The 27,979-nt window shown below is 44.6% G+C and overlaps 1 protein-coding gene across 1 annotated transcript in view; it reads left to right on the top strand.

Moving 5' to 3' along the window:
- The first annotated feature begins 653 nt into the window (after positions 1-653).
- Positions 654-27,979, top strand: part of rassf3 (Ras association domain family member 3) — an 86,424-nt gene continuing 59,098 nt past the window's right edge. The window contains exon 1 of the mRNA XM_072268186.1: positions 654-1,127. Within this exon, the coding sequence (XP_072124287.1) occupies positions 1,005-1,127 (123 nt within the window). The 5' untranslated portion in view covers positions 654-1,004. The remainder of the gene's footprint in view (positions 1,128-27,979) is intronic.

The raw sequence follows: 27,979 nt of genomic DNA, 5'->3' as shown, positions 1-27,979 counted from the left end.
GGGCATGTTTTTATTACGGAGAGTGGTAGTCCGCTGCCACGGGTGGAGGAGGTAAATCAGACAGAGGCATTTAAGAGGCTCTTAAAAGGGCACTCCAGTATAGAGGGAATGAAGAATCAGGTTTATTATCACTGATATATGCTCAGTTGTTAAATCTGTTGTTTTACAGCAGCATTACAGTGCAAGACATAAAATACACTATAAATTACAGTAATAAATATATATTTAGAAAAATAAATAAGTCGTGCAAAAATAGTGAGGTTGTGTTCATGGATTTATTGTCTGTTCAGAAATCTGATGGTGGAGGGGAAGAAGCTGTTCCTAAAACGTTGAGTGCGTGTCTTCAGGCTCCTGCACCTCCCCTCCGTGGGGTAGAAGGGATTAGATGGGCCGAAGAGCCTCTCTCTCCCTGCGATGGACTGTTCTATGTTCCAACGCGGTTTGCAGGTTCTCCACCCTTTCGCAGATGACACTTGCTCAGAGCAAATTGCAAATGATAGTATAACTTCTTGTCAGCCCATCCAACCCCGCAGGGTTCATTTGCAACGTATCCAGGGAGCTGGGCTGATTGCTAATTGCAGAGCGCGGAATCTGTTGGATGGCGATGACGTCAGCTCCCTTTCGTGTGGGTGTGAGTTTCAGAATAGTGAGCTTCTGATTTGCTTTCGGCTGAGTTCAACGCGAACAGCTTTGCGATGAGAAAGTGAGTGTGTTCGTTGCCGTTTTGTGCGGGTCTCCTTCCTCCCCCTCTCTCGGCGAGTTCGGCGTGTAAAATAATAAGTTTCTAAGTATTTTTGGCAGCTGAAGGAAAGCTTTTAGCCAGGAAAGAGAGAGAGAGGGGGGGAAATACGCCTGTGGAATGTCAGGACTCAGACAGAAGCCAGTGCGAGCGAGAGGGAGCTGAGCGCACTGCCGAGTGCGGGAAGTGGAACTGCACTCGGTGAGTGACCGGGCGAAGCGGCAGGGAGTGTGAGTGTGTGTGTGAGAGAACGGGAACGGTGCCCATGACGTGGACCAGCACGATGAGCAGCGGTTACAGCAGCCTGGAAGAGGATTCCGAGGAGTTCTTTTTCACTGCAAGAACTTCCTTCTTCAAGAAGCCTCAAGCTAGATCTAAACCCGAGCGGGTGAGTGTGCTTTCCCCCTTCTCTGAGCGCTGTTGGCCGCAGATGGTATGTTTTTTAAAAAAGGGAGCAATGTTTTCTGCAAACTCGGCTGATTGATAGTCGACGTACCCTGCTAGTGGTCTGAACTTGGGAAACGTTTGCGATCTTGTCGACTTCCAAGCAACCGGTCTCTGTGGCTGTCCCCCGTCAGCACACTTAAGTTTTGTTAACCTGACACGGGAAGAATATTTATTTTCAGACCCATTGTTAATATTTGCTGGAATTTACTAAGAAAGGGAGGTCAATGTGCATTTGAGGTGATCGGACGAGTTACACATGGGTTGGTAGCTCTGGGAAACGGCGGGGTTAACGCACTCTTTCTGTGCAACCGTTGGCAAAGACTGTTTATAGTTAGCGATAAGGGAGACGTGTGTGGGTACAAGGCGGTTAATGACTCTTTATGATTTTTCTGTCATTTCTTCCAGGGTGACTTTAAAAAGAAACTCTTAGCGTAAGTCACCTTACGTACAGACACTCCTGTACCTAGCGTCACTTTAAGTACATACAATCTATGTATATAAGCTATCTTATGTATTTATATTTATTGTGTGCTTTTTAATTATTGTGTTCTTCATCTTAGTGTATTTTTTTAATGCTGCATCGGATCCGGAGTAACAATAATTTCGTTCTACTTTACACTTGTGTACTGGAAATGGCATTAAGCAATCTTCAGTCTTGAAAATGAAAAGTAATGCAGATCTTAAACGCATAAAATGCCAGTTGTACTCAGCGGGTTGGGCAGCATCTATGGAGAGAGAAACATTATAATTTAGTTTCTGATGAAAGGTTGTGGATCTGGGGTATTGTCTGCTTTCCCTCTCCAGGTCCTGTTGGGTATTTCCAGCTTTATTAAGGCAAAGGAGATTCTGCAAATGCTGGATACCCTGAGCAGAATCGATGGGCTGAATGGCCGAATTCTGCTCCTATGGCTTGTGGTCCAACAAACACAAAATGCTGGAGGAACTATGGAGAGGAATGAACGGTCAAAGTTTGGGGCCAGGACCCTGCATCAGGACTGGAAAGAAAGGGGGTAGTTTCGGGCCAGGGCTGGAAAGAAAGGGGGTCAAAGCCAGAATAGGAAGGTTGGTTGGAGGAGAAGAGATACAAGTTGGCAGGTGATGGGTGAGACTGGGTGAGGGAGGGATAATGAAGTAAGAAGCTGGGAGGTGATAGGTGGAAGAGATAAAGGGCTGAAGAAGAAGGAATCTGATAGGAGAGGAGAGTGGACCATGGGAGAAAGGGGAGGAGGAGAAGCACCAGAGGGAGGTGATGGGTAGATGAGGAGAAGGGGTAAGAAAGGAGCCAGAATGGGTGATGGAGGAAAAGAGAGAAGAGGGAGGGGGAGAAATTACTGGAAGTTAGGTAAATTGATGTTCATGCCATCAGGTTGGAGGCTACCCAGACAGAATATGAAGTGTTGCACCTCCAACCTGAGTGGGTATATTGTGGCAATGGATGATGTCATGAGTGACATTTCAGAATGGGTAGTAAATTCTCTTTTATCTCTTTATTTCTTGCCTGCAAGGAAGTGAATTTCTAGGTATTATTTGGTACATATTTTGATAATAAATGTATTTTGAAATTTGAACTGAGCTGCCTTTGCTCTAAGGAAAACAAGCTCAGCTTAGCACTGGAACAGACCCTTCACCCCACAGTGTTGTGCCAAACCAATTAAACTAGTAATCAGATGGCCATCTAAACTAATCTCTACCTTTCTGCACAATCTCCGTGCCATCTGCAAACTTACAACCCACCCATCTACATTTTCATCCAGGTCATTTATATACAACACAAACAGCATGGATCTGTGTGGAACCCCATCAATCACAGACCTCCAGCTAGAATAAATCCCTTCAACCACTACCCTCTGTCTTCTATGGGCAAGCCAGTTCTGAATCCACCATCAGTCCTGTGCCTCTTAATCTTCAGGATAAGCCTCTCACGAGAGATCTTGCTACTTTCTCGGAGTTGAAATCTCTCGTCCCTGGAGGTATTGTACAGGTCCTCTCCATGCTATGGCAGAGATTTGCTCCTATGAACTATTTGTAACCTGGACAGTTGTAAGTATGACAATGCACCAAGTTCCCACTTGCCAGACTTGCATCCTCACTGCAGCTGGCAAATCCACCTTCCCGACCTCTCTCAATCTTATAAACCTCTGTTAGATCTCCTGTCAGCCTCCACCGCTTCAGAAAAAACAGCCCAAGTTTGCCCAACTTCTCATGACAGCACATGTCCGCAAATCCAGGCAGCATCCTGAAAACCTCTTCTGCACCTTTACCAAAGCCTCGATGGCCTTCCTATAATGGGGCGACCAGAACTACTCCAGATGTGGCCTAACTAGAGTTTTATAAAACTGCAGCCATGTAAAACTGGTATACTGTGCACATCCTCAGCTTTTGTTCAGTATATCTGTGTATAAATCTCAGCATTCCTTGCTGAGAGTAATTAGTTAAGCATATGCAAAGTTCCAGCATCTGCAGAATCTTTTGTGTCTCAGTTCAAAATGTGCTTGGCTCATGCATGTGTAACCACGTTTCTCCGTTTGAGCATATATACTTTATGTCAGGACCACTCACTCTGCCTTGATCCCATTGTACTGGGCGTAATTAGTTAAGGACATCATTTGAGCTACAGGTTAGAACATAGAACACTACTGCACAGTACAGACCTGTGATGTTTAACCTACTCAAGATCAATCTAACCATTCCCCTCCATTTTTCTATATCCATGTGCCTAATTAAAAGTCTATTAAATGTCCTTAATGTACCTGCTTCTACCACCACCTCTGGCAGTGAGGTCCATGCACCCATCAATCACTGTGTAAAGTAAAATTTGCCTCTCCAAACACCTTACAATTATGATCCCTCGTTAGCTATTTCCCTCCTGGGAAAGGTATCCAGCTGTCCACTGTATCTGTGCCTCTTATCATCTTGCACATCCGTGAAGACCCTCCATTTACCTCAGGACTCCCGTCTCCAGTCACAGTTGTTGTAATCTTGTGGCTACTGACTTTACAAGTAATGCTGAGTACTGTATTTGCAAGTTTGGTGAGGCATGCATTGTTATACATTCTAAATAAAGATGATTTTGCCCTCTTTGCAAGTGCACCTTGACCATTCAGCACAATAAACTTGTTACTAGTAATGATTTTTAAAAAAGAGACATTAACTAGTTCAACTTCAGTACTCCTCTCTCCCTACCCCCTCTGAATGTCCTGCCATCCACTCCCTCTGCACCAATCCCAACCTTACCATAAAACTTGCAGACAAAGAGGGGTGGGGTGGGTAAATAAACTCTACCACCAAACATATCTTTGCCTCCCACCCCCTCTTTCCGCTTTCTGCAGGGATCACTGCCCCTGTGATTCCCCTGTCCATTCGTCTCTCCCCACTAATCTCCCTCCCGGCACAAGATCACAAGACAAAGGAGCAGAAGTAGGCCATTCGGCCCATTGAGTCTGCTCTGCAGCTCCCCCATGAGCTAAATTATTCACTCATCTAGTTCCAATTTCTGGCTTTTTCCCCATATCCCTCTCTCTGAAAGCTACCAAAGTGCTACATCTGCTGTTCACCTCCATTCAGGGCCCCAGACTGTCCTTCCAGGTGAGGTAACACTTCACCCGTGAATCTGCTGGGATCGTCTGTTGTGCCTGGTGCTCCTGATGCAGCCTTCTCTAAAATGGGGGGGTGGCTTCGTCGGGCACCTCCGCTCCATCCACCAAAAGTGGAACTTCCCAGTGGCCAAACATTTTAATTCAGATTCCAATGCCCATTGTGGTATGTCAATCCTTGGCCGCCTCTTGTGCCATGATGAGGTCACACTCAGGGTGGAGGAGCAACAGCTTGTATTCCATCTGGTTAGCCTCCACATGAATATCAATTCCACCTTCCAGTAATCTTTTTCCCTCCCTTTTCCCTCTTCTATTCCCCACTCTGGCCCCTTACCTCTTCTCCTGCCTTTCACTTCCCCCTGGGTCCCCTCCTCATTCCCTTTCTCCTTATGGTCCACTCTCCTTTCTGACCAGTGTCTTTCTTCCCCAGCCTTTGACCTTTCCCACCCCCCTGGCTTCACCTATCACCTTCCAGCCAGCCTCCTTCCCCTTCCCCACCTTTTAATTCTGGTTCTCCCCCCTTCCTTTCCAGTCCTGTAGAAGGGTCTCGGCTTGAAATGTCGACTGTTTATTCATTTCCTTAGATGCCGCCTGATGTACTGAGCTCCTGCAGTATTTTCTGCCTGACGCTTAAGATTAAAGAGTAGTTCTATTTGTCACATCTATATTGAAATGTGTTTTTGCTTCAATGACCAACACAGTTCAGGGATTGTGCTGGGGGCAGCCCACAAGTGTTATCACAGTTCTGGGGCCAACACAGCATGCCCACAACTCACAAACCATATGGAATGCGGGAAGAAATGGGAGTGCCCAAAGAAAACCCACATAGTTATGAGGAGAATGAACAAACTCCTTGCACACAGCGACAGGAATTGCTTCACTGGCGCTGTGAAGCGTTGCCCCAACCGCTTACACTACGTGGAGTCACACGCATATAACGTTGATGCACAGAAGCTACTCTTTGTCTCTGTAACTGCACGACCCTTGCATTAAATACTGTACCTGCTTCAATCTACCCTGGTGGGAAAAACACAATAATCTGCAAGTAGATGAGATAATAAAGACTAAACAACACCACAGCTCTGAGAAAAGAAGAGATATGCCAGTTTATTATGTCTCTCATTGCAATACAAGAACAGGAGGAAACTGTTTAGTCTTGCACACCTTTGAATGAGATCATAGTAAACCTGAGGTCTTTACTCTCATTCTCAAGTTTCAGATTCAGGTTTAATATCACTGTTGTGAAATTTATTGTCTTTGCTGCACCAGTACATTGCAAAATATAAACAAATAAATTACAAAAAGTATATAAATATTAGAAAGTTAAGTAAATACTGTGAAAAGAGAGGGGGAAAAAAAAGTAGTGAGGTAGTAGTGTTCACGGGTTCAGTGTCCATTCAGAAATCGGATGGCGGAGGGGAAGAAGCTGTTTCTGAAATGTTGAATGAGTATCTTCAGGCTCCTGTACCTCCTCCCTGATGGTAACAATGAGAAGAGGGCATGTCCTGTGTGTTGGGGGTCCTTAATGATGGATGCTGCCTCTTTGCATCGTCACTCCTTGAAGTCCTGGATGCTGTGGAGGCTGGTGCCCATCAGCTGACTGGGTTGACAACTTTCTACAGCTGCTTTCGATCCTGTGCAGTGCCTCCCACCTCCCCCTCCCCCATACCAGACGGTGGTGCTGCCAGTTAGTTGCCATTTAGCCCAAAGTGAAATGTGTGAAATATTGTGTTTCTTGTGGAAGATTATTCTAAATATTAATGCCACTATGTGGAAGGGTGTCCTAAGGAAGATCCTGTAATCAGATCTCAGAGGCTGCTTTTTGGAAGAAAAAACTGTAGAAGTTGGGAGGCGGGAGACACAAGCAGAAGCTTCTATTTCCTTAAAAATTTGCGAAGATTCGGCACGACATCCAAAATTTTGACAAACTTCTATAGACCTGTGTGTGGTGGTGAGTATATTAACCATATAACAATTACAGCATGGAAACAGGCCAATTGGCTGGTTGCACACGGAAATACCAATGCCCTCGAACGAAAATTCCTACAAAGATGGTGGATACAGGTAAATCTCTCCCCACAGTTGAGTACATCTGCACAGAGCGTTGATGCAGGAAAGTAGTGTCGATCATCAGGGACCCCCACCACCCAGGTCATGCTCTCTATTAGGAAGAAGCTGTAGGAGCCTCAGGACTCACACCAGTTGGTTCAGGAACAGTTATTACCCTTCAACCATCAGGCTCTTGAACCAGAGGGGATAACTTCACTTAATTTCACTTGCCCCATTACTGAACTGTTCCCACAACCTGTGGATTCACTTTCAAGAATTCTGCATCTCATGTTTATTGCTTATTTATTTATTATTCCCCTCCCTTTTTTTTTGTATTCGTACAATTGCGGAGAGTGGGGTTGAGAGGGAAGATAATTGGGCTATGATGGAATGGTGGAGTGGACTTAATGGGCTGAATGGCCTAATTCTGCTCCTATATCTTATGGTCTCTATTTACTGATTCAGTAGTAAACCACTCCAACAGGAAAGGGGAGCTCGTTTTAACACCTCACGATCAGGTTAGTTTCAATCTTATGGATGACTTCATCTCCTTATTGTTCATGAGTTATTGTGAAAGCACTGGTTCTCTGTGCTTTGAGGCCAGTCTGTGGAAATTTCCACAGCTTCATAGCTAAGAGTCATTGCTGGTGACTGAGGAGCAATAAAAATTGCTTTGACAGTGTGGCTTGTGTCCCAAGACCAAACTTGCATATAATTAGAGTCAGATTTATTATCACTGATATATGTTGTGAAATTTATTGTTTTGTGGCAACAGTATGGTTATGGATCCCACAACCTGCCTGGGCCGTAGGGACGTTGTACGGATGAGTGCTGCACCAGTTGCCTCCATTTTCCAGGGTTGTGGGCAAGTGGCTGGGTTGTGGCAGTACTCTCTCTGGTCCACTCAGCAATCTTGTCTGCCCATTTCTTCCTCTGTCTCCCCTTTTTCTTTACTGTGGACAGTAGATTTTTCTAGAGTCTCATGGGCAGGCTGATGGTTCTTGGTATTTCATAGTTTGAGACAGCGTCTGTACAGGAGATGCCGAGGCATCTCATTTCTACTGCCTGGTTCTTTTGCAGTTCTGCTGTCAAAGTCCGTGATTCTCATGCATACAAGAAGATGGAGAACACAAGTGCATACAGGGGTTTCAATGTGGATCTGTTCCTATTATTGTCTCTCCAGATTGGCTTTAGTTTAACCAGCGTTGCTGTCCTTGCAAGGACTTCAGGCTTTGACCCTTTTTGGTTGATGATGGCGCCAAGCTACTTGTTGGCATGATTTGTTTTTGTAAACTCTGCACATTGGGTGTTTTTTTTATCTGGGTTCTTTTGGTTTTCTTTGTTTTGTGGGCTCCCAAAAGGAGATGAATCTCAAGGTTGTATAATGTATACTTTGAACTTTGAGTGGGTGGTGCTTTGAGGATAGGAGGAGGTAATGACCTGTTCAGAAATTTAACCTAATCCAGTGTCCTGATAATTCTAGGTGCAGTGTTACTCTTGCCACAGTTAATAAAACACAAAATGACTCCCATTTGAAAACTTCCCACCACACTGTAAACCATTTATCCTCCTTCCTCTTTAATTATGTCTGTGTTTTGTGCTTTTGGTTAGTCTTCAGTTTTCTGTGCATACTGTTGTCCTTTCTACATCCAGATGTTGTATAAACTTAATTTCGGAAAGGGTGAAGCAAAGGGGCAGCTAGTTTTAACTGCAGTGCTGATGTCCCGAACGTGAGGGCCCTGGCCCTGTCTGGGCAAGAAGGAATGGGAAACTTGGAACTGGTTTATTATTGTCATATGTACAAGGATACAGTGAGAATCTTGCATGTTATTTATGCAGTTCAAATCATTACACGTGCATTGAGGTAGGACAAGGTAGAACAATAACAGCAGAATAAAGTGCAGTACAGATGCAAGATCACATTGAAGTAGGTTGCTAGGTCAAGTATCCAACTTATCATATTAAAGAACATAGAACATTACAGGCCCTTTAGCCCACCATGTCTTACAGCACGTTACAGGCCCTTTGGCCTACTATGTTGTGCTGACCTTTTAACCTCCCTTAAGATCAATCTAGCCCTTCTCTCCATTTTTTCTATCATCCATGTCCTATATAAGAGTCTCTTAAATGTCCCTAATGTGTCTGCCCCTACCACCACTCCCTAATGTATTCCAGGCACCCACCACTCTGCTCTGTATGTTTAAAAAAAAAACAACCTCTGACAACACCCCCTCCCCACAACCTTTCTCCAATCACGTTTAAATTATGCCCGCTCATCTCTGCCCTGGGGAAAAGTCTCCAGCTGTCCATGTTATCTGTGCCTCTTATTATCTTGTGCACCTCTGTCATTCATGTGCCTTAAATATCCTGAATCTGTCTGCCTCTAGCACCAGCCCTTACAGTGCATTCCAACAATTACCGCTCTCTGTTTGAAAAAATACTCCCTCTGACTCCCCTCTATACTCCTTCTAATCACCTTAAAATTATGCCCTCTTGTATTAGCCAAAAAGTCGCTGGCTGGCCAGTCCATCTGTGGCATCATCTTGTACACCTCGATCAAGCCACCTTTCATCCTCCTTCACTGGGAACCGAAAAGCCCTAGCTTTTCTATTAAGATGTTAATAGAATATTAGATAATATATCAAAATATTAGATCAGATATTAAGTATTAGATAATAGATAATATATTAATAATAAGATACATATGGATCTATTCAGTAGTATAACCGTGGGGTAGAAGCTGTTCCTGTTGATAAAGCTGCTCACTCTCCCTCAGGTGGTCATCAAGTGCTTGGTAGCGAATGAAATAACTTCAGGCCCTTAGGCACAGCATGGTCCAATATAATTGCAGATCTATAAAACTCTGGTCAGACCATGCTTGGAGAATTGTGTTCAGTTCTAGTCACCTCATTATAGGAAGGATGTGGAAGCTTTAGAGAGCGTGCAGAGGAGATTTACTAGGATCCTTAAGATGAAAGGTTGAGTGAGTTACGGTTTTTCTCCTTGGGATCAGGGAGGATGAGGAGTACAAGATAAGAGGCATGGATACAGTGGACAACTGGAAACTTTTTCCCAGGACCAAAATGGCTGACATGAGAGGACTTAGCTGTAAGGTGATTTGAGGGAAGTATAGGGGAGATGTCAGAGGGTAGGTTTTATTTGGTGGGGGAATGCCAGGAGCAGTGGTAGAGGGAGATACATTAGGGACATTTAAAAGACTCCTAGACAGGCACACAGATGAAAGAAAAATGGTGGCCATGCAGGAGGGAAGGATTAGATTGATCTTGAAGTAGGTTAAAAGGTCGGGAAGTATTGTGGGCCAAAGGGCCTGACTGTGCTGTACTGTCTGATGTTAATATGAACAGTACTTGGGTTCTCTGCTGATGTAGAGAGGATGTTTCTTCCTGTGGGAGAGTCCAGCTTTGGGGGCCTTTACTTTAAAAAAAAGGTTGCCTATGTAAGACACAGATCAAACGGATTGTAATATGAGTCAAGGCTGATTTATACTTTAATGCAGAGTTAGATTCTTGATAAGCAAGAGGGTGAAAGGTCACCAGCCATGGGGAATTGAGGGTGCAATCAGACCAACCGTGACCCTTCTGAAGGGTTAAATATCTCACGCCTCCTCCTGATTAGTGTGCTTGAGAGAGTGAAATGTATCAAGATCATTTTGACTCAAGATTCAAGAACGTTTATTGTCACTCTTCGGTATATGAGTGCAAAGGAGAACAAAATTATTGATACTCTGGATCCATGCAGCTTATAAAAGTACAATAACCGGAAAGAAGACAATAAGTATAATTACAAAACCAATCCTTTGAAACAAAATGTACAAGTAACTGAGCAACACATACAAAATGCTGCTTGGCCTGCTGGGTTCCTCCAGCATCTATGGAAAAGAGTACAGTTGATGTTTTGAGCAGTAACTGAGTATGCCTGTATGTACTGTACAAAGGATTAGCTTATATACTCTACAGAAACTGATCTGAAGTGTTGGGTTTTAATTTTCCAAAACCATGGGTGGCAAGACAGCATAGATGGGCAGCATGGTAGTGTGGCTGTCATCAGAAAAAGCTATTCCAATGCGAGTGACCCAGGTTCAATTCCCGTCACTGCCCGTAAGGAGTTTACATGTTTTTCCCATGAACCATGTGGGTTTCTTCTAGGGCTCTGGTTTCCTCCCACATCTGGATTAGTTGGTCACGTGGGTGTGATAGGCCAGCACAGGCTCATTGAGCCTGTATCTTTAAAAAAATGAAATCCCCCGGTTTTGGGGTAGGCTCCATCAGACCAGAGGACAGCAAATAAGACTCCCTTATTCAGAAACAGAAAGAGAGAGGGAAAGCAGGAAGCTGCAGGCTCCTTATCTTAACATCTGTCACATGGGAAAATGTCAGGAACTACTATTAAAGACATTACAGCAAGGCGCTTAGAATAATTCACAGTAATCAGAGAAAGTCAACATGGCTTATGTTTGACTGATTTATTATTCTTTGAAGAAGTAACGCATTTAGGGGTAAACGGAACTGATGGGTGTGCTATGCTTAAGATTCCCAGCAGGCGTTCGATAAGGTAACACATCAAAGGTTATCGGGAAATAAAAAAAGCTCATGGTTTTGACATCAACATGTTGCCATAGAAGATTAGCTAACAGGAAATAGCAGGCTTAATTATTTTTCTGTTGACATGAAGTAGCAAGTGATGTCAAAGTAAATTTATTATCAGAGTACTGTATGTATTTATCACCATACACTACCCTGAGATTCATTTCCTTGCAGGCATTTACAGGAAAATAAATACCCCGGCATCTCCACACTGATGATCTTGAATTTAGGGGTGGCATGGTGGTATAGTGGTTAGCACAACACTTCAAAGTGCCAGTAACCTGGCTTCAGTTCCCATTTCTATTTGTGAGGTGTTAATACATTCTCCACGTGACCGTGTAGTTTTCCCTTCACAGTCCAAAGACAGGTAAGTTGCCCCGTGATGAGGCTCAGGTTAAATTAGGGGTTGCTGGGCAGTGGGCCTCAAAGGAGCTGAAGGGTTCTATTCCATAGCGTTTCTCAATAAATCAATACATTTCTGAAAAACTATACATTAAGACTGACAAACAACCAATGTGCAAAAGAAAGCTAATTGCGGGGAAAAAAATGTAAAATGTGTATGTATATACTGAGAATGGGTTGTAGAGTCCTTTAGGTTGTGGCATCAGTTCAGTGTTGAGGTGAGTGATGTTAACCATGCCAGTGCAGGAGTCTGATGGTTGGAGAGTAATAACTATTCCTGAACCTAATGGCGTGGGACCTAAGCCTTTGCTACCTCCTGCCTGATGGTAGCAGTGAGTGGAGAGCGTGGTCTCGATGGTGTGGTCCTTGATGATGGATGCTGCTTTCTTGTGGCAGTGCTCCTTGTTAATGTGCTCAGTGGTCGGGAGGGCTTTTCCTGTGCTGCACTGTCTGCAGACGTTTCCATACCAGGCCCTGTTGCGATCACTTAGGATACTGCACACTGGAATTGTTGCTGGGGCCTCAACATTCTATTGAACTAAGTAACTTGGCTGAAGGTACCAAAAATGTGGTTTCTAACTTTGCAGATAACACAATGATAGGTAGGAAAATAAATTATTAATAGAGCGGATGAAGTGATTGGGCAAAGACAGTATTATGTGAAGGAACCTTGGGATAAGCTTTATTATGATAAGATGGACTCTTAACCTCACTTTCTATCTCATTATGACCTTGCACCTGCACCGCACTTTCTCTGTAGCTGTTACACTTTACTCTGCATTCTGTTATTGCTTTACCTGGAAATATATCAATTCACTGTGTAATGAATTGATCTGTATGAACAGTATAAAAGGCGAGCTTTTCACTGTACCTCAGTACATGTGACAATAAAGATTGGCTTTATTTGTCACATCTACATTGTAACATACAGTGAAATGCATTGTTTGTATCAAATCAAATCAGTGAGGATGCGCTGGGGCAAGTGTCGGCATAGCATGTCCACAACTTACTAACCTTACCCCATAGTTGTGCATCTTTGGAGGAGGCCGAAGCACCTGGAGTAAACACGTGCAGTTACAGGTAGAGCAAACAAACTCTTCAGCGAGAACCAAACCCTGATCTTGCAGCAATTCTAATTTATTAAGCAGAAAGAAGTTGCATTAAACCCAGAGTAAATTTGACCAAGTATCTTGTTATGAGTAAAATAAGCAGCATGTCTGCTTATTTCCAACGTAATTAGAATTGATTCTTGTGTAAACTTGGGAAGGAAGCTTGCCTTTTAAAACATTTTGCACAACCCAGCATGGCAAACTGTTCTGCAGAAAGTGAATTGGCAGCATAATCGGGATCAAATTTATCACCACCGCTGTATGCTGTGAAATCGGTTGTTCTGCCGTAACAGTACAAAGCAAGACATAAAATTTATAGGCCTGCTGAGTTCCTCAGCATTTTGTTCTGTGTTGCTCAGCATCTGCAGAATTTCTTGTGTCAAGGCAGACCCATATGGGGCATTTAAGAGTCTTTTGGATAAGCACACAGATGTCAAAAAAAGATGAAGGACTATGTAGGAGGGAAGGGTTAGATTGATTGTAGAGTAGATTAAAAGGTCATGGGCCCAAGGGCCTGTATTGTGCGGTAATGTGAAAAAATAGGGATGTGCAGTTTGAAAACGCAAACATGAGGAATTCTGCAGATGCTGGAAATTCAAGCAACACACATCAAAGTTGCTGGTGAACGCAGCAGGCCAGCCAGCATCCGTAGGAAGAGGTACAGTCGACGTTTCAGGCCGAGACCCTTTGTCAGGACTAACTGAAGGAAGAGTTAGTCCTGATGAAGGGTCTCGGCCTGAAATGTTGACTGTACCTCTTCCTGGAGATGCTGCCTGGCCTGCTGCGTTCACCAGCAACTTTGATATGTGCAGTTTGAGATGGTTTGTGAAGTTACAAAAATCAAAGTTGCAAAAGTGGAATAGAAAGGTGATGTTTGTGGACAGTTGAGAACTCTGATGGTGCAGGGACAAAGCTGTTCCTAAAGTGGTGAGTGTGGGTCTTCTGTTCCTACACCACCTCCCTATCTGTGGTGATGTGTGCACAGCAAGATCCCACAGCATTGAAATAGTAACTTGATGTTGCCTCTGTTTCTTGTGGCAAAGGCACCGTTGCATAGCAGGGAGTGCAACTGTAAAGTCGATCGGGCTTTGATTCCCGCTGCTGTTTGTAAGGAGTTTGTATGTGTGCAATTCCTCCAGGTACTCCGGTTTCCTCCCACATTCCAAAGATGTATGTTAGTAATTTGCCAATGTTCTATGTCCTGTAGCATCCATGGCCAGTCCTGATGAGACGTCTCGGTCCAAAACGTCAACTGTTTATTCCTTAACATAGATGCTGCCTGACCTGCTGAGTTCCTCTGACATTCTGTGTGAGGCTGTGCACTCCCAACATCTGCAGAATCTCTAGTGTTTATGGTGGAAGCACAGTGAAGCTTGTAGGTTGCCCAGCGCTATCCTCACTGATTTGATTTGATGTATACGGCGCATTTCACTGTATGTTTCAATGTAATTGTGACAAATAAAGCAAATCTTTCATCTTTAACCCATGGCTTCACCTCTCCTGCAAAACTCTGCATTCATAACGTTTGTACACCTTGTGTCTGCTCCAGGTTTGAGCAGTGGTTGAGTACAGGGGATGGAATCTGTACAAGCAGCAACAGTGATTTCTGCTTGAGGGCAGATTTATTACAAATCTTCAGAAAACGCAGATTTCAGATCATTGACAAAGGAACGTATTTTATTTCCATTGTGTTATAACCTGGAATGTAATCCCTGAAAAGTTAAACAGTTATGAGAACTGATAAGTAACTTTTAATTTGATAACAGGATGCAGGAAGGAAGTTGGATAGATAGAGAGATACTATATTGATCCCAAAGGAAATTACGGTGTCACAGTAGTATTACAAGTGCACAGATATAAATATTAGAAGATAAGTAGAAAGAATTTAAAAAAAAAAGTTACCACAAACAGTCTAATGGTGGGGGGGGGGGTGGGGAGGTGGTCATCACTTCCCAGGCTATAGGTTGACTCATTATAGAGCCTAATGGCCGAGGGTAAGAATGACCGCATATAGCGCTCTTTGGAGCAGTGCAGTTGTTTCAGTCTATTACTAAAAGTGTTCCTCTGTTCAGCCAAGATGGCATGTAGAGGGTGAGAAACATTATCCAGAATTATCAGAATTTTCCGGAGGGTCCTTTGTTCTACTACAGGCTCCAGTGTGTCCAGTTTGACTCCTATAACAGAGTCAGCCTTTCTAATCAGTTTTTTGAGCCTGTTGGCATCACCTGTGTTGATGCCATTGCCCCAGCATGCCACCACATAGAAGATTGTACTGGTGGCGACAGACTGGTAGAATGTGAAGGAGAGGCCTGCATACTCCAATGGACCTCGGACTCCTCAGGAATGGGTGGTGGCTCAGTAGTTTTTGAGAAGGTGGAGATGAGCCACTTGCATTCCCACTGGAATTCTGTTGAAAGTTCTCCCATAATGCTGTTGGGCAGGGAATTCCAGGACTCGGGCTCAGTGACAGTGAAGGGTGGTGATGCACTTACTAATTCGGATGATGTGCAACTTTGAGAGGAACCTGCAAGTGGTGGTGTTCCCACTTGCCTGCTGCCCTTGTCGTTGGCTCTCCCCTCCATCAAGGACATCTACATGAGGCTTTGTCCCAGGAAGGTGGTACTGGTCATCAGGGACACTCCCCTCCCCTTACCTCTTCTCAATGCTGCCCTCAGGCAGTATAGACAGGAGCTTGAAGACACACACATCAAGGTTAAATAACGGCTTCAATGCCCATTGGATTCTTGAACTGAACTGAAAAAACCCTAACATGACCTTGGTCTAGATTTCACTGGTGCTGATGAAGGGTCTCGGCCCCAAATGTTGAATGCTTATTTCCCTCCATAGAAGCTGCCTGACCTGCTGAGTTCCTCCAGTATTTTGTGTCTGTGCTCAGTCCGTGATTCTTCTTTCTCTCAGCTTGCACTAATACCATTCTGTTTATTTCAGTTTGTTTTGTCATGTAAACTGCATGTAGTTTGTGAAGCCTATTAATGCTCAGTATGTTTATCATTGCGGTAATGTGCCGTGCCGCTGCTGTGGAAATTTCATAGCATTTGTATACCCTGTGCACATATGCCTGAACTTGGACTTGGTGATAGAGGTCCCGAGTTTGAGGGGTGCTGGTGGAGTAGCCCCGTGAGTGGCTGGGTGAGTAACTCTGGTGCAATTTGTGCACCAGACTTGGAGGGAATAGATGTTCAGTGTAGTTAAACTGAAAATTCGGTATTGGTGTTAGAACACAGTCCAGGCCCTTCAGCCCATGATGTTGTTCCAACCTTTTAAGGGATAAATCTAACCCTTCCCTCCTATGTAGCCCTGTCATCCATTTGGTTGACATCCGTCTATCTCGAAGGATGATGGCTGATGATAATCTTCACAAGCCTGGGCAGAAGGTATAGAGATCCTGAGATTCCCAGTTGTCAAGATCCCCTTCTTGGCCTCACCAGTGTAGTCCAAAGGAAAGTTTATGAAGCAATATGTTTGACATCAGCTTGGCTGCAGGAGCTGCTGGAAGGATGTTCAATGACATCCAGCTGCCTAAGGGACTCCACTCCGGATTTGCTGTCTGGGTTTACTCCTGTAGCCTCTGTCTCTCTCGAGGCTGCCCACAAGGCAGTGGGGCTATTTACCCACAGCTGGGGATCTGGTTCACGGCATGTCCATGCGCCAGTGGGCCTGCGTCCTATGTGTGCAGGGGCCAGACCTCCTCAAGTTGTCCTTGAGCCTGGTGGGATGTGCTTTCAGGCTTTTGTATCTTCTGCCCAATTCGAATGGAGAGAAGCGAGAATAGTGGGTGGGGTGCTTGATTCTGTTGGCTGCTCTACTGAGGTAGAGTAAAGTGTAGACAGAGTCCATAGAGGGGAGGCTGGTTCCTGTGTTGTGCTGAGTCCGCAGCTCTCTGTAGTTTCTTGCAGAACTGATAGGATAAAGTATGAGAAGAAAGGAGTTTTACCGGTAGACTGAAGAAAAAAGAAAGATTTTTATTTGTCACATGTACATCAAAACATTCAATGAAATGCATCATTTTGCTCCGACAACTAAAGATTGTGTTTGGGGCATCCCGCAAATGTTGCCACATTTCTGGTGCCAACATAGCATGCCCACAGCTCATTAAGACTAATCCCAACTGCCCGCCTTTGTAATGTGTGAGCAAACCGGAGTGCTCGGAGGAAACCCACGTGGTCACAGGGAGAATGTACAAGCTCGTTACAGGCAGCAGTGGTAAAGGAACCCTGGTCAGTGGTCGCGCTAACCGCTGTGCTGCTGTGTCACCCCTACCCATCCGTAAGGACCACACGTGAACACTGGGCAGAATGGTCTTTCTGTGTGGTGCTGTTGAGATGTATTGGATGTATATCGTGGCAATGTGTCTGTAGGTGCAGTGTCAAGTGATCTTGAATAGGATCTGTTTCAGATGGAAAGAGCTCTGTAATGCTGTGTTAATGATAGTACCTGCTGTATTATTTATCCTGGGGTGTCTATCTGACAGCTGCTTTGTGTGTCTACCTTGTGAGTAGCCTTTGTGTGCTTCAGAAAATGGAAAATGCTTTGAAGCAAATACAGACTAACCTTGAAGAAAGATTTTCTTCTCTTCCTCCCTCCACCTCGTGTCTTGCTAATCTGTAGTGACAGCAGAAATATCCCATATGGCCTCTGCTCAAGGTAGAGTTTCGTAAGATTTGTTTTCTCAAAGTTTCAGGCTTTTGATGGTGAAAGGAATTTCCCTGAATCCTAGAGTAAAATATTTACTGGGATTTAAAAAAGCAGAAAACACTGGAAATACTCAGCAGGTTAGGCAGCACCTGTGGAGAGAATGTGAAAATAGTTTTTCAGATTGACCTTTGATATTTGCATGTGTGTTAGGAGAAATGGGTTTAATGTTTCAGGTGAAGAATATCATGGACGAAACGAATATCTAACGAGGATGTCGAACAGCGCAAACACAAAAAGAGAAATAATGAGATCATGAAAAGGCAGCGTAACTTCATTGGACTTGTGATTAGGAAAGAGGAGTTAGAATACACGGTAATTATGGGAAAGATTGAAGGGAAGAAAGCAAGAGGAAGACAAAGACAAATGACGATGGAGTCCAGCCGGAGAACTGGAAATGAATACCAATGAATTGATCCACTTGACCTGAAACAGGAGTGTGGGCACCATGGCAGTCAAAGCTGAAACTGAGCGCAGCACCTGAGCACGATGAAGGCTGTCTCTGTTTCCTTCTGCACAGAGGCTGAATGACCTGTTGTGTGTTTTCAGCACTTTCTGTTTTTATTTCAGATTTTCAACATCTGCAGGCTTTATTATTTTCAAACCTTTATTGGATTTGTGTTGCAATGGGTTTATGAATTAATCTTGCCCACTCATTTTGTGTGGAAATTTGTGTGAAATGAGACTCCACTTTCATACAATGGCTTTGCTAAAATGTTTAAGGATTTCCAAACCATACTTTTGGTCACCTTCTTCAAGTTGACTGATAGTTTTGTAAACATTGAGAATTTTGTCTGTGGAGTTCACTGACTGCACTGTTTGATTTCTATGTTTAACACTGTTGAAGCTGACAGTGTTAGTGAGTTCTATTCATGTATTGGAAGTTTGTGGGGTTGCTGACATACAAGCCTGGCACTCCAGGGGTGGGGGTGGTTCTGTCCCTGTGCTTTTCATTGGTTCTATGTATATAACCATCGGCCTTGTCACCACTGGACTCCAACGTATCTGACACAGTCCTGCAGGTCACCGTCCAGGCTCGAGCTGGGAGTAGGGGTGACGGTGGGGGGGGGGGGGGTTCTTTTTGTTGCCTGGTTACCAAGCTGCCTTTTCTTTAGATCATTCCTTTCAGGGTTGTTTTTGCAGGCCTGATGTTCTCGATGGAAGATCCCCTCAATGTGAATATGACATAATGAGACGGAGAGTTGGAGAGCTCTCAGCAGCACGGTGGTCATGCTTAGTGGTTTGAGGCAATGGGCTAGAAATCCGTTGGGGATTCCCTGTGCTGGTTGGAGCAGCAGGTGCGCCATAGTAACGTGTGTGTGTGTGTAAGTAATTTGGGGTGTAAAGTGGTGTAGCAGTTAGTACAGTACTTTACAACGTCAGCTGTACAGTCAGGGTTTAATTTTCACCGCTGTCTGTAAGGAGTCACCAGGCTGCGACTGGGATTCAATAACGTGAGCTATAGGGAGAGTTTGGATGAACTTGGATTGCTTTCTCCGGAACGTCGGAAGCTGAGGGGAGATGTGATAGATGTTTATAAAATTATGAGGGGCATCAGGAAGGTGGATTGTCTTTTTACCTTGAGTGGACATGTCAGTCTAGACAGCATAGGTTTAAGGGGACATGAATTTTAAACGGGATGTGCGGGTAGTGGTTAGCTTCCTGTGCCAACTGTGAGATCGGGGTTCAGTTCCCATGCTGTCCATACGGGGTTCATGTGTTCTCTCCGTGTTCGCGTGGGTGTACCAGGTTCCTCCCACGTTCTGAAGACAAACGGTTGGGGTTAGTGTGTTGTGGACATGCTATGTTGGTGCCAGAAGTGTGGCGACACATACGGGCTGCTCCCTCACTGATTTGATTTGACACATTTCACTGCATTTTTTGATGTACTTATGACAAATAAAGATAATCTTTTGCAACTTTCCCACAAGATCTTGTTTAGAGTTGTCCGGGGAGTCTGAGCGTGCTCTGCCACTCTCCCACGTCCTCATGAAAGTCTGATCTCTAAATCAGCTGTGAGGTCACTGTTTCCCCCTCCTTTCATGTGTGTGGTAACTGGACTCTGTGTATGTGGTGACTGCTGTACCTCGGTCGGACTGTGTGTGTGTGTGTGTGTGTGTGTGTGTGTGTGTGTGTGTGTGTGGTGATCTCAATGACTGGACTCTATGGTTCCTTGCTACCAATGAAGTATTAGTGTTTTTTTTTTACAAAATATGTTTATTTCAAGTTGTACATGACTGCAATTGTACAGAGGAAACACTAGAAACAGTAACTGATATGAACTAATCTAAAATGTTCCCTTCGGCATCTAGGAAGCCATTTATCCCCTGCAGTGCCCAATGGTCCTGGAAAACCTTCATGAGACCTGTGGACACCTCGTGTTACCTGGGCATGAACATAAAGAGGGGTAACTTTGAAGGTGTGAGATGTGAATTAGCTAAGATAGACTGGCAAATGACACTTAAAGGATTGACAGTGGATATGCAATGGCAAGCACTTAAGGATTACATGGATGAACTACAACAATTGTTCATCCCAGTTTGGCAAAAGAATAAATCAAGGAAGGTAGTGCACCCGTGGCTGACAAGAGAAATTAGGGATAGTATCAATTCCAAAGAAGAAGCATACAAATTAGCCAGAAAAAGTGGCTCACCTGAGGACTGGGAGAAATTCAGAGTTCAGCAGAGGAGGACAAAGGGCTTAATTAGGAAGGGGAAAAAAGATTATGAGAGAAAACTGGCAGGGAACATAAAAACTGACTGTAAAAGCTTTTATATATATATGTAAAAAGGTAAAGACTGGTAAAGACAAATGTAGGTCCCCTACAGACAGAAACAGGTGAATTGATTATGGGGAGCAAGGACATGGCAGACCAATTGAATAATTACTTTGGTTCTGTCTTCACTAAGGAGGACATAAATAATCTTCCAGAAATAGTAGGGGACAGAGGGTCCAGTGAGATGGAGGAACTGAGCAAAATACATGTTAGTAGGGAAGTGGTGTTGGGTAAATTGAAGGGATTAAAGGCAGATAAATCCCCAGGGCCAGATGGTCTGCATCCCAGAGTGCTTAAGGAAGTAGCCCAAGAAATAGTGGATGCATTAGTGATAATTTTTCAAAACTCGTTAGATTCTGGACTAGTTCCTGAGGATTGGAGGGTGGCTAATGTAACCCCACTTTTTAAAAAAGGAGGGAGAGAGAAACCGGGGAATTATAGACTGGTTAACCTAACGTCGGTGGTGGGGAAACTGCTGGAGTCAGTTATCAAAGATGTGATAACAGCACATTTGGAAAGCGGTGAAATGATCGGACAAAGTCAGCATGGATTTGTGAAAGGAAAATCATGTCTGACGAATCTCATAGAATTTTTTGAGGATGTAACTAGTAGAGTGGATAGGGGAGAACCAGTGGATGTGGTATATTTGGATTTTCAAAAGGCTTTTTGACAAGGTTCCACACAGGAGATTAGTGTGCAAACTTAAAGCACACGGTATTGGGGGTAAGGTATTGATGTGGATAGAGAATTGGTTAGCAGACAGGAAGCAAAGAGTGGGAATAAACGGGACCTTTTCAGAATGGCAGGTAGTGACTAGTGGGGTACCGCAAGGCTCAGTGCTGGGACCCCAGTTGTTTACAATATATATTAATGACTTGGATGAGGGAATTAAATGCAGCATCTCCAAGTTTGCGGATGACACGAAGCTGGGCGGCAGTGTTAGCTGTGAGGAGGATGCAGAGTGACTTGGATAGGTTGGGTGAGTGGGCAAATTCATGGCAGATGCAATTTAATGTGGATAAATGTGAAGTTATCCACTTTGGTGGCAAAAATAGGAAAACAGATTATTATCTGAATGGTGGTCGTTTAGGAAAAGGGGAGGTGCAACGAGACCTGGGTGTCATTATACACCAGTCATTGAAAGTGGGCATGCAGGTACAGCAGGCGGTGAAAAAGGCAAATGGTATGCTGGCATTTATAGCGAGAGGATTCGAGTACAGGAGCAGGGAGGTACTACTGCAGTTGTAGAAGGCCTTGGTGAGACCAGACCTGGAGTATTGTGTGCAGTTTTGGTCCCCTAATCTGAGGAAAGACATCCTTGCCATAGAGGGAGTACAAAGAAGGTTCACCAGATTGATTCCTGGGATGGCAGGACTTTCATATGATGAAAGACTGGATGAACGGGGCTTGTACTCGTTGGAATTTAGAAGATTGAGGGGGGATCTGATCGAAAACGTATAAGATCCTAAAGGGATTGGACAGGCTAGATGCAGGAAGATTGTTCCCGTTGTTGGGGAAGTCCAGAACGAGGGGCCACAGTTTGAGGATAGAGGGGAAGCCTTTTAGGACCGAGATTAGGAAGAACTACTTCACACAGAGAGTGGTGAATCTGTGGAATTCTCTGCCACAGGAAACAGTTGAGGCCAGTTCATTGGCTATATTTAAGAGGGAGTTGGATATGGCCCTTGTGGCTAGGGGGATCAGAGGGTATGGAGGGAAGGCTGGTGCAGAGTTCTGAGTTGGATGATCAGCTATGATCATAATAAATGGCGGTGCAGGCTCGAAGGGCCGAATGGCCTACTCCTGCACCTATTTTCTATGTTTCTATAACCCCGGAAAATGTCACTAGTTAGTGATACAACATGGAATAAGCCCTTCCAGCTCCTCAGGTTGCACCGCCCCAGCGACCCCTGACAAGCCCGTTTAACCCTAACCTGATCATAGGGCAATTTACATTGACCAGCTAACCTACCCCGTGTGGCTTTGGATTGTGGGGGGAAACCAGAGGACCTGGCTGGAGAAAACCCACACATTCCATGCACAGGACGTACAGAGAATCCTTACTGACGGTGCTGAAATTGAACTCCGAGTTCTTGACCACCCTGAATTGTAATAGTGTCACGCTAATCGTTACGCCACTGTGGCGCCCTATAATTTCAGGACCCACCGATAGCTAATTTAACAAGTTTACCAGGACATCATCCTCCCTCCCACTTTTGCGGGTTTGTGTCTGTGACCTGTCATCTGCTGAAACCCAGGGGTGGGGGAGATTTTTGACAATGGGTCTCTTTTGAGCTTCTGAGCTTGGAATGGGGCGTAGGAAACTGGGACAGAGAAGGGGGAAGATGCCAGAATAAGAAGGTGGTGAGGGGGGGGTGTGCAAGTTCAAGGTAACCCGAATGCAAGCTGGCAGTTGATTGGTGAGACCAGGTCAGGTGGAGGGGGGGTAATGAAGTAAGACATTGAGAGGGGATAGGTGGAAAAGGTGAAAGGCTGAAGAAGATGGAATTTGATAGGACAGGAGAATGGACCATGAAATAAAGAGGAAGAGGTGGGAAATCAGAGGGAGGTGATTGCAGGTCAAGAGAAGAGGAGAGAAGGCCACCAGAATGAGGGAAAACAAAAAGAGAGGGGTCATTTAAGGAACTCTTGGGCACATGGATGAAAGAAGAATGGGGGTCTATGTAGTAGGGAAAGGTTAGATTGATCTTGGAGCAGGTTAAAAGTTAGCACAACATTATGGGCTGAAGGGCCTACACTGTGTGGTACTGATCTATGTTCTAAACTGAGAGGAGTGGTTACCAATGTTTAGAGAAAGCAGTGTTGACGCTGTCAGTTGGAGGCCACCCAGACTGAATGAGGTATTGGTCCTCCAGCCTCGATGCTGAGGAACTGCCTCAAAAGAAAATAAATAGCTTGTGTACTAGATGCCTGCCACTCTGAATCAAAACACTCTAATGCTACTATCTCCCTTTGAGTGTTTTGCTATCTCAGCCCAGCATCGAGAAGAGTTTTGCCTCGTCCCAAGCCGACAGTGTGTTAAATCATCACCTTGGAATGTAAGAGCCATTGTGGAACTCCTTTGTGGAAGAGCTTGTGAGCCTTCCTGCTGTCTTGGCCTGGATTTATCCCACAGCCTTGACCACTGCAGCAGACGATGTCTGTCACAACATGGGCTGGCTCAGCTTGATGTCTTTGGCTGCTTCTCTGAAAGCGTGCCTTTAAAGAGCTTTGGGATATCCTGAGAATAAATAATCTTTGTCTTTGTTAGCGTAGTTATAAACAAATCATCAGAGATGGCCTTGACTCTTGGCTACCGTGATCGGACCAGCTCTGGACAATTAATTAGCGTTGCTTTGGGATATGAGGATTTAGAGAGGCGATGAACGGTAACATCTGGTCTAGGGATTGCTTTGCTAATTGTCTTATCTACCAAGATACAGTGAAAAGCTTCTGAATACTGCTTATACAGATAAAGATAAAAGATTAGCTTTATTTATTGCAAGTACATCAAAGTTCAAAGTAAATTGATTATCAAGGTACATACATGACCCCAAGATTTATTTTCTTGTGGGCATACTCTGTAAATCCATAATAGAATTGATGAAAGACTGCACCAACTTGGGTATGCAAATAGTGTGCAAAACTGCACAAATATAACAAAGAATAAATAAATAAATATCGAGCACATGAGATGAAAAATCCTTGAAAGTGAGTCCATAGGTTGTGGGAACATTTCAATAAGTGGGCACGTGAAGTTATCCCCTTTGGTTCAGGAGCCTGATGGTCAAGGAGTAATAATTGATCCTGAACCACCTTGTACCTTCTTTCTGATGGCAGCAGCAAGAAGAAAGCATGACCTGCCTGGTGGATGCTGCTATTGTGTAACAACGCTTCTTGTAGACGTGCTCAATGGTGGAGAGGGCTTTACCCATGATGGACCGGGCCATATCCACTACTTTTTGTAGGATTTCCCATTCAAGGATATTGGTGCTTCCATGCCAGGCTGTGATGCAGCCAGTCAATATACTCTCCACTACACATCTATAGAAATTTCTCAAACTTCTAGGTATCATGCTGAATCTTCGCAAACTCCTAGGGTTTCTTTGTAATTGCACTTGCATGCTGGGCCCAGGTTAAGTTCTCCTAAATAATATCACCGAGGAATTTAAAGTTGCTGACTCTCTCCATCTCTGATCCTCTGATGAGGACTGGCTCATGGACCTCTGGTTTCCTCCTCCTCGAAGTCAATAATCAGCTCGTTGGTCTTGCTGACATCTTCCTCCTCTATGCTGATTCATCACCACCTTTGATTCAGCCAATGTCAGTGGAGTTGTCAGCAAACTTGAATATGGCATTGGAGCTGTGCTTAGCCATGCAATCATGAGTGTAAAGTAAGTAGAGCAAGGGGCTAAGCACATTACATAGCCTTGTGGTGCATCTGTGCTGATGGAGATTGTGGAGGAGATGTTGTTGCCAATCCAAACTGACTGGGGTCTGCAAGTGAGGAAATCCAGGGTCCAATTGCACAAGGGGGCATTGAGGTCAAGGTCTTGAAGCTTATTGTTTAGTTGATGGTATTGAATGCCGAGCTGTAGTCAGTAAAGAGCATCCTGATGTATATGCAGCTTTGCTGTCCAGACGTTCCAACATTGAGTGAAGAGCCAGTGAGATGGCATCTGCTGTGGACTTGTGCTGGTAGGGAAATTGGAGTGGGTCCAAGTCGCTTCTGAGGCCGGAGTTGGTATGTTTCATCATACTTGTCTTTGAGGCAGGTTACCATGTTCTTCTTGGGTACCGGTGTAAGTGGTCTACTTGAAGCAGGTGGGTACCTCAGACTGCCGAAGTAAGAGATTAGAGATCTCAGTGAACACTCCAGCCAGTTGATCAGCACAGGTTTTTAGTACTCGGTCAGGTATACCGCCTGGGCTGGATGCTTTCCACGGGGGTTCACCCTCCTGACAACTGCTCGCATGTCGGACTCAGAGACTGAAGTCGCAGGATCATCCATAACTGTGGGAAGTCATGATGTTGCTCCATGTTTTGACAGTGTAAAGTGAGCATAGAAGGCATTGAGTTCATTTGGAAGTGAAGCCCTGTTGTCGCGTATATTGTTGCTTGATTTTGCTTTATAAGGGGTGATAGCATTCAAGCCGTGCCACAACTGTCGAGCATCCTTCGATGATTCAGGTTTGGTCCAGAATCACCACTTCACCTGTGAGATGTCCATGACAACCTTGGTGCATTCATTCAGATCCACAGATGAGTCCTTGAACATGGACCAGTCTACTGACTCGAAGCAATCCCGTAGTCACTCCTCTGCCTGCCTGCCATGATCACCTCTTTGTTGTCCTAGTCTCTGGAGCTTTGCTCTTTAGTCCCTGCTTGTATGCGGGTAGGAGATCAGATTTACCAAAATGTGGTCCAGGCATGGAATGGTAGGCATTCCTTATCTTAGTGTAACAGTGGGCTGGTGTGTTGGAACCTCTGGTGCTACAGATTATATTTTGATAGTAATTGTTTTCTTCAAACAAGCCTTGTTGAAGTCTCTGGCTATCACTTGAAATGTCCCGGGATGGACTGTTTCTTGTCTGGAGACAGCATCATGCAGTATCATGAGCGCTTGATTATAGTCGAACGCTGGTGGTATGTAAACTGTGGTCAAGGTTAAAAACTCCCTAGGTAGATAGAATGGATGACATTCAACCATCAGGTGTTCCAAGTCAGGGAAACACGAGTTCGACAAAATCGTCACTTCAGAGCACCGTTGAGAGTTATCATAAAACGCACACCACCTCCTTTTCTGAATCTGCAGCTCAGTCCATCTTGTGAATTGAGAAGCCTTGGGGCTTGATAGCTGTATCTGGTGTCCGGGAGTAAGCCATGTTTTGATTATGCAGAGAACACACCAATCTCTCATTTCCCTCCGATATAGCAATTTTTCCTTAAAGTCCTCAATTTTGTTCTCTGGCGACTGCGAATTTGCTAACAAGACGCTGGGTAGAAGGGGCCTCATCCCTCTGTGTTTCAGCCTGGCTTGCAGTTCCCCCTCCTGCCTCGCTTCTGGCCACGTCAATGAACCTTCGTCCACTTAGAGGTGCCACATCTGCTTGGTCCGTTGAGTCCTTCAGAAGATTGTGAAATCTGTAGATCACTAAATTGATTTAAAAGTACACTGCATCGATGGAAGGGAATAAACAGTCAATGTTTTGGGCTGAGACCCTTCAACAGGATTGGAAGGGAAAGGAGCAGAAGCCAGAACAAGAAGGTGAGAGAAGGGGAAGGAGTACAAGTTGGCAGGTGACAGATGAGACCTGGTGAGGGGGGAAAATGGGTGAGGGAGGGGGAATGAAGTAAGAAACTGGAATTCTGGCTCCCCTCTTATCCCTTCTCTCCTCATCTGCCCATCTGGTGCCCTCCTTCCCTTTCTTCCATGGTCTACTCTCCTCTCCTATTAGATTTCTCCTCCTTCAGCTGTTTACCTCTTCTACCTAGCAGACTTACTAAATTCCTCCAGCTTTTTGTATGTGCTGCACAGCTTCTAACCCACTGTTATCAGACTCTTGGACAGACATCTCAGATGTCACAGATGTACTTTTGATCTCCCAGTCTCCCTTGTCACGGCCCTTGTTTTTGTTTGCCTGCATGCCACTTTTTCTGTAGCTACAACTATATTCAGCCTTCTGTTTTTTTCCCTACTATCCCAACGTACTTATGTACAGCATGATCAGGATGGCATGCGACCAAAAGCTTTTCATTGTGTCTTGATACATGTGACAATAATATACCAATAGCATCTCTAAGCTAAAGGTACAGAGCGAAGATGGAATCCTTTCCCTGCCTCTCATTTCTGCTTTGAGTTGTAGTTATGGGACAAGGCTGTTCCTGCACATTGTCATCAAGCCCCTGTTTGATTGTGTCAAGATCCCATGGCCCTGCAACAGTCAGCTGAACAGTAAATCTCTGGACCAAGTTCGCCACTCCAACACCGACAATTCTGTGGATTTTTCTTTGCTGGAAGTTTTGGAGGAAGCAAGGTGCTTCCTGTGACAAGCGTGAAGCTGACTCTGCAGATCCGGGGTGGGGGCTGGTGTACATTTTCTTTTGAGGTTGCAGCTCACGGTTTGTCACGCTGCTCCTTTGTTGAGTTTAATTTGACCGTTTATGGATATACCGGCTCCATGAAACTGTCCCTCTTCCAACCACCTGCCAATGATTAGCTCCTCTTGCACCCACCACACACCAGCCCATGTCTCTGGAACGGCAGGGACCCTTGTCGTCTTGAGGCAGTGCCTTCTGTAGATCAGAATCAGGTTTAATATCACCGGCATATGTCGTGATATTTGTTAACTTTGCAGCAGCAGTACAATGCAATACATGATAAATGAGAAAAAATAGCTGAATTGCAGTAAGTGTATATGTGTATTAAGTAATTGCATTAAAATAAGTAGAGCAAAAGCAGAAGTAGTGAGGTTGTGTTCACGGATTCAATGACCATCAGATGGCAGAGGGGAAGAAGCTGTCCCTGAATCACTGAGTGTGTGCCT

Source organism: Mobula birostris, chromosome 9 (genome assembly GCF_030028105.1).
Source record: "Mobula birostris isolate sMobBir1 chromosome 9, sMobBir1.hap1, whole genome shotgun sequence".
NCBI lineage: Eukaryota > Metazoa > Chordata > Chondrichthyes > Myliobatiformes > Myliobatidae > Mobula > Mobula birostris.
The sequence above is the reverse complement of the archived record's forward strand: the minus strand, read 5'-3'. Positions and strand labels throughout refer to the sequence as shown.